This window comes from Papaver somniferum, chromosome 5 (genome assembly GCF_003573695.1).
Source record: "Papaver somniferum cultivar HN1 chromosome 5, ASM357369v1, whole genome shotgun sequence".
NCBI classification, from domain to species: Eukaryota; Viridiplantae; Streptophyta; class Magnoliopsida; order Ranunculales; family Papaveraceae; genus Papaver; species Papaver somniferum.
The window spans coordinates 72,979,352-72,986,386 of NC_039362.1; the positions used below are offsets into that span (position 1 = coordinate 72,979,352).

General features: G+C 36.5%; 1 protein-coding gene and 1 long non-coding RNA gene across 2 annotated transcripts; one reads left to right on the forward strand and one right to left on the reverse strand.

Moving 5' to 3' along the window:
- The first annotated feature begins 436 nt into the window (after positions 1–436).
- LOC113281903 lies at positions 437–1,245 on the forward strand. The gene is made up of 2 exons (XR_003326394.1): positions 437–841; positions 961–1,245. It is a non-coding gene; the product is annotated as an uncharacterized LOC113281903 (long non-coding RNA).
- A 239-nt stretch (positions 1,246–1,484) lies between these two features.
- LOC113281902 (serine protease SPPA, chloroplastic-like) lies at positions 1,485–6,228 on the reverse strand. The gene is made up of 13 exons (XM_026530808.1): positions 5,656–6,228; positions 5,094–5,277; positions 4,870–5,007; positions 4,475–4,645; positions 4,279–4,382; positions 3,977–4,044; positions 3,451–3,617; positions 3,107–3,176; positions 2,714–2,868; positions 2,518–2,623; positions 2,281–2,368; positions 2,053–2,196; positions 1,485–1,971 (listed from the first exon to the last, which is right to left on the reverse strand). Exons 1-13 carry the CDS (start codon positions 6,154–6,156, stop codon positions 1,741–1,743), a joined length of 2,127 nt encoding a protein of 708 aa, XP_026386593.1. The 5' UTR covers positions 6,157–6,228; the 3' UTR covers positions 1,485–1,740.
- Positions 6,229–7,035: the final 807 nt, after the last annotated feature.

The following is a 7,035-nucleotide window of genomic DNA, read 5'->3' on the forward strand; positions in this document are numbered from 1 at the left end:
ACAATAGAGAGAGAGGGAGAAGAGCTCTTGATATATCTAGCCTTTTCTTTGGTTAGCATTTTCATTGCTGCAACTGGGTATCACAAGCTAGCTGGAGAAATATGTGCATGAATAGTTGGTGGTGATAGTTTTGATCTTTTAACTTGGAAGTTTGTTCTCCTTTTCGTGTTTTGAATGGTGTTTTTATGTAACGAACAGCAAGGATCTACAAATCATTCCAGAAAATATGTGTATATATTTATCTAATTATTATCTCCTTATTTGTGTAACGACCACTTGTTGTTATTATCTCCTGATTATCCTTGCACAAACCATGAGTTGGCGTTGCACTTGCACCAACTATTCGTCCTTTACAGGACCAGGCCCAGACCTAGACCCAGATCCAAAACATGAAGATAAGAAAATTTCTCGATTAGTGTAGGAGGCATGACACAACTGACAATAGCGTCTTGGGTATGAGAGAATCAGTGACACGATGTGATCAGCTTCCCAAGACATCTGTTGTTTTTTTTTCCATCTTTTGGGAAACAACACTTAACAGATGCATCCTAACCAAATTCATCTATAAATAGAGGCATTACAAGATAGATGGATAGATAGAGTTAGTTGAGAATAAGGAGGAAAATAAGATCTGAAAGAAGAATGACAATGATGATGATGCTAACTGGACAAAGCTTTCTAGATGTGATGGTAGCTGGGATTTCTTTAATGATAGGTTTAGGAATCTTCGGATTCATTGCTTCTGTTCTTTGTTCTGCTGCTTTTGTGTACCATGCTAAGGAAGTATCCTGAAAAAACACAACGAGAGAGAAAAGATGTAAAACAGTTTGTAATGAAAAAGGTAACTCAATTCACCTTTTGATTTTTCACCATATCATTTCAGGTCTTTCAGTTTTTTTTCTAAAATTTGAGATGTGGTTTTGTAATTTCTTCCTAATTTGAGATATTATTTTGTTGCAGCAGCTGGATAAAAACAACAACTAGTAGTAGCATTAGTAGTAGATCACCACGAGGATGAAATAAATGGTTTTTTGTTTAGTAGGAAAATATTCTTCTAATGGTTCAACCCAGAGACACCAAGGAATGACTGAAATAGAGAAATAGCTGAAATTGTAATGCATATGAACCAGCTGAGTGCAATGTTGTAACCTTTCTTGTATTGCAACAATGTCATATTATCTACCGGCAAAGAGTTAATATGAACGGCATGGAGTTTACTTTATACTATTGTTGGTTCACTACTCATATATAACATCCAGTTCTCTCTGAATAGTTAGAGGGTTGATAATCTCAATTGCCTTCCAAATCCTGGAATACAATGTTTCGTCGCTATTAATCATATATTCTGCTGTATATCACTAGTTTCTAGTACTAGCACAAGAACTAGAGCCTGAACAAATTTTAAACTTTGAAAACCATTGGTTTTTCATTTCTGAGTATTTCTGTGATGAGACAGTGAGATGTTCATGAAAGGTACTTGACACTGGCCAAAAATAGATAGTAACATTTCATTTCTATTAGCTTTTTAAAAGCAGAATGTGTATACACCAGTATTCTGAAAATTCATTTACATAAATGCATCATTTCCTACTTTTGTCGGAGCAAAGGACTTCTGAGGAACAAAACATTCAAAATCGTACTTCTTTACAGTGATAATGCAGTATAGATTCTCCCTGTCATTTGATCTTGATCATTCTGGAATTGGAAGATTTCATTGCCCCTCAACCACAAAATTAGAATCTAAATGGAGCTTAAGTAATCTTTAATTAAAGTAAAGATCGGGTTGTCATTAGAAGCTCCCTCTAATTTCTCAAACATAATCCCATCCATTCTGGCTTGAACTCCATCAGAGGGTGTTAAGTTTTGAAATACTCCCATCACTGTCCTCTCTAATCCTACTATGGATGCTGCCGTGCCGCTTAAGAGCTCCGGCAATGTAGGCGAGGGTCTTGACATCTCCACTAGAGTGACCTGATGTCATCCAGATACATTTAACAGACATTGATGCAAAGACAGACTAATCAAATAGGAGCAAATTTTGCAGCAACCTACCTGTTTGTCTTGTGAAATACCAGCTTTTTGTTTAGCAATTGCAACAGCTCGAGAAAATCCTCCTAAAACATCAACCAAACCTCGAGAAGCAGCATCGTTACCAGTCCATACCCTACCTTGAGCGTATTGCTCCATTTTCTCTGCCTGTTGATGTAGGTAATTAGATTTATTGTTAAGCATTATGCTAGGATGGCTATTGAAATTCTAAGATCCATAACTATAGCTTACAGGCATTGATCTTGAAAAGGCTGCTTTATCACGGAACATCGTGTACGCATTTTTTGCAGATTTCGCAAAGAGTTCTGCTTCATCTGGCCTGCAAGTTAATGTTCATATATCATTACAGGGAAAAAACTATTATTATTTAAATTTTAAGAGGGAGCATCTGTTAAGTAAAACATGCAACACCATGTTAACCCCGGATATGAAGGACAAAGTGGCCTCTATAGTTATCGAGTTTCTGACCTGAAAGGACGTTGCTCGGCAGCAGTGACCTCGGCAAATTTCCCCCGTGATATAATCTCCTTGTTGAATCCAATCTTTTCATATAACTTCCCCAAATTAAACTTTCCTATTAAAATGAAAGAGCAGAGCATTAACCTCCCTACTAGTTTTCTCGTCTATGTACACTCTTTTGTTAGCTAACAGATTATAATATTACCTGTAACAACACCAATAGAGCCTGTCAAAGTAAGATCCTCTGCAACGATACACCCTGCTGCCATTGCCATGTAGTACCCTCCACTTGCCGCTACATCAGACATTGATGCAACGACAGGTTTAGTTGCCGCAAGAAGCTTGATCTCCCTCCACATTCTATTAGAAAAATCAAAGATTAGACAATTCAAATGATAACTATCAAATAAGAAAATCAAGGTATAAATATTAGAAATATAATCTTAGGAAGATATTATTGTTCATGCAAAAGAGGAAGTGAGAAACAAACTAGGTTCTTTCTTCACAAACTACTATCTGAGAGAGATTATTTGCGTAGATAGAATTACATAAGATCTTACAACTACTAATATGTGTAATGCTTTACACTAGCACTTACAAATCAGAAGCAAGAGCATCACCTCCAGGACTGTCAATACGTATGACAACAGCTTTATATCTTTTTGACTCTGAAAAGAGAAACTAAACTTATAAAGAGGAATATTTGTTCTTATGGAAGATCCACTCTGCATGCATAAACCTTCACGTGTTATATTTCAGCACATCTACAGAGCATAGATTGAAAAAAAAAAAAAATCAATTTGTATCTCAACAATGAATTCATATCCAATACCAATGGTGTAAACGACCGTAACATAAATAAATAGCAAGGATGGTTACTGATACACAAGGACACGGTACCTTTACACTAGAGGATGAACAAAAGAGAGAGAAGTTAAGTACCTCTTACTTCACGAATCTTTTCAATAAATTGCTCGCCTACAATACCCGAGCTGGATATGCTAAGTGAACCTTTAACACGGCTAATGCTTCCAGAGGCTCTGATTACCGCAATCTGATCTTTACCTCCGGTCAATCCCAGAGTCCAATTTTTTACCCTAGAGTATTTCCTGCAGTTAGCATGATAAAATATGTTTAAAACACCACTATCCTTCAGTTCCCAACTGGGAAAAGAGACAGAAGAATAAATCCGAAACATGTCAGAATTGCATTACGAGTCGAATATCAATTTTGCATAAGTGTAAGTTGAATAGAACATGATAAACACTTCTACCCAGGGTAGTGTGTAATAAAGTAGCAAACAGTTTATCAAGTTCCCACAAGAGCTGTGAGAGTTCCGAGGGGACAGTCATTTTCTGGTATGCTAATTACAGTTCTTTCTCTGAGGCTGACATCTCAGGTTCAGATGAACACATGTATTGCAATAATGATCTAGAAAAAGGGAAATGTGATAGGAAAAGAAAAATACTTATAGTCAACCATTCGTAATTTTTCATCCTTTGCTTGCCCCAGTCTCTCTTTTAGCATGTCAACAACCTGCACATGCAATATAATATTGAATTGTAGTTACCTTAGGTTATGTGACAGTTCGGGGAACATATAATTACTCGCACAAACATCGTTACTCTACCCATCACAAATATTAAAAAATAATATACTGCCCCAACCCGAAAATACGTTCAGGATAGCACAACCTGTTATGTTTATGAAGGATTAATGCATGAGTAATGCCTCTACACAACAATAGCACAATCTCACCAGAATTCTTACCTCGTCATCATAACGTATATTTGTTATCCAACCTTCTTCTTTCAACCGTTCTACTTGGAAAACCCCTTCATCAACGAAGCTCTGAATTTCTTCTCTTTTCTTCCCTGGTAAAGATAACGTCAGGAACACATACATATCCTGATGCTCGATAAACTAGCCAAAACTTTACAATGCAGGGCCACTTGGTCAAAAGTACCTAGAGTGGAGGAAACTTTATCCAACCAATTTCCGTAGATGTTATCCAGTAGTGCAGTCAACATCTCACAATTTGCATCCGACATACTTTTGCGTGTGAGCTGATCCCCAGCACTTTTATACTTACCAATTCTCTCCACTTGAGGTTCAATCCCAACTTTCTCAAAAACACCTGCAAAACTCAGTGAGATGGAGATGTGCCATGTTTGAGAATCGGTGAGACAAAGAGCAGCACTTTTTAATTACAAAAACAAATACCTTATTCACCTAGTCGCGAACCACAGGGCATGTATCCATTTTAACCATATAATTAGAAAGACATGCAGCAACATGTGTAAAAGGTCTGCATACTGACTTTATATCAAAACTTTGAAACACACATAAAAATCAGCTTACCACCCAGGAAGGAGGATTGAACTGTCAAACCATACAACGCAAAATAAGCACTGGGAGGGCAGTACATCTCTCCACAAGCAGAGGCAAGGTAGTACTCCTTTTCTTGACAAATTGGAACGTGTGCAACGATGAATTTACCTATGTAAAGAACACTATAATTAATAACTATTATAGGTTTTCCTAGCCCAGGAAAATACATAGAAATTTAGAACCTAAAAGGTTACCTGACTTCTTAAAATTTATTATATGCCTACGTATCTCCTCAACCTTTCCCCACCCACAGTTCAAGGGTTCTATCTGAAGGTAAATTCCAGATATACGAGGATCATATGCTGCTTTTGTAAAGTTTTCACAAATTTGAGGTAGAGAAAGCCCCGAAGAGAAACGGCTTTTCAGTTGTTCAGATATCTATAAAAAACAAACACAAACCAAAATTATTACTTTACATTGTTCCAAAAGAAATTTCATAATCAATAAGTCTTCTATCCATTCTATAGCTGTAAAATTTACTAGCTCCCCAACATTTCAGTCTTCATAAGCTATATGCTGCTTTTCTAAATTCTAAGTGTTACAGTATAATTGCACTACAATTCAACTTTACTTCCTTTCTTAAGGTACTGACCGAAAATTGGATCATACAAAAACATTGCTTTAGAGTTCATTGTTTGGCTCAAGTTTAACATTGCAAAACAATTTTATCTAAAGGTAGTGTCTGAATTGGCTCAACAATTGTTAGTTAACAGTTGACATTGCAAATATAAACATTTATAAAGAGCAAAATCAAACCTGGCCTCGTAATTTCATCGACAAAACACTTCCTTTACGAACACGCTGCCAAGGGTAAGCAATTAACATACGACACTTAACAACAAAACTTTTCCACCCAGTAATTTCCTTGAACTCAAATTCACCACTTGGATATTCATCATCATTCTTTCCTTTAACACTTCCATTCTCAGTTTCACTTTTTTTCTTTTCTTCATCTTCTTGTTTTCCATCCTCCTCCTCTTTTGGTACTTTTTCGTTTGTAGTTTCAGAAGATGATGATGATGATTCAAATGCACGAATTATTAAATCCTTTCTATGACTTGAATTTGGAAAAGAGAAATGAAAAATCCTAGGGTTTGAGAATGAAGTTTTGAGTGAAGAAGAAGGGTTGTTAGTTAATGAAGAGTTAGTATTAGTGTATTGGATTGGGATTAGTAATGATTTTGATGATAAAATTACGGAGAAATTCCTATGACGATGTAGAGAACTCAAATGAGATGTAGAAACAAGTCTCGACATTTCTTTCTGCGGTGAGAGTGGAAGTGAGGAACGAGGTTTTGAGTTCAACAGGGGAACTGGGGGAGTTTAACAAGTTTGGTTACATTTATTCCACATCACTGGTTTTCGCCCAAGACCCCAAAATCATCATCAGATGATGACGTGGATATTCGATTACCGGATGTATACCAACGGGCGCGATGTTTGGGATTATTGCATGTCCCATCATTTTTGGTTCCTCGAGTGAACTTGGAGCTTGGGGAATGTTGGAAGATAGGTCGGGAAAAGAACGTTTAGAATAGAACTAGAACCCGGAGACGAGTGATAGATTTTGGATCACAATGATAATTCTTAAGTTGTTTTTCTTTCATTTTTTTTTTAGATACAAGGGTAAAATCTTACTAAGGTTCTAAACGAGCCGCCTAAATGAACAATATATACATATATAGATAATTCTCTCAAAACATTCGCATGGTGGTGCCCGAAAGTGCCCCTAATAATCTTAAGAAGAGCGGGCCCTCTTTCGTGTGGGAGGGTTGTTTTTGTATTGTTTTTATAGGGGGTTTGTATAGAATTGTTGATTTTTTTTTTTACCAAGAATCACCAAAATACTGACACAGAGATTACAAAGTTGTACAGATTGCTCAAAATAACATACCGGACGTCGTTACAGATCATAATAGACAAAGAGTAATTGTTAGACATATCAGATTTAATAGTCTCGTTGTAAAGAAATAACATTGATAATGTGTTTTATGCTCATGGCTTTTCTACCGTGGCCCCAACACCTGTCACTCATTTCCTTTTAGATAATTCATCAACCATCTAATGGAAGCAAACTCTGTAACTTTTTTTGATCTCGTGCTACTTCTTATCTTCGCATTCCCATAAAGAGGTTTT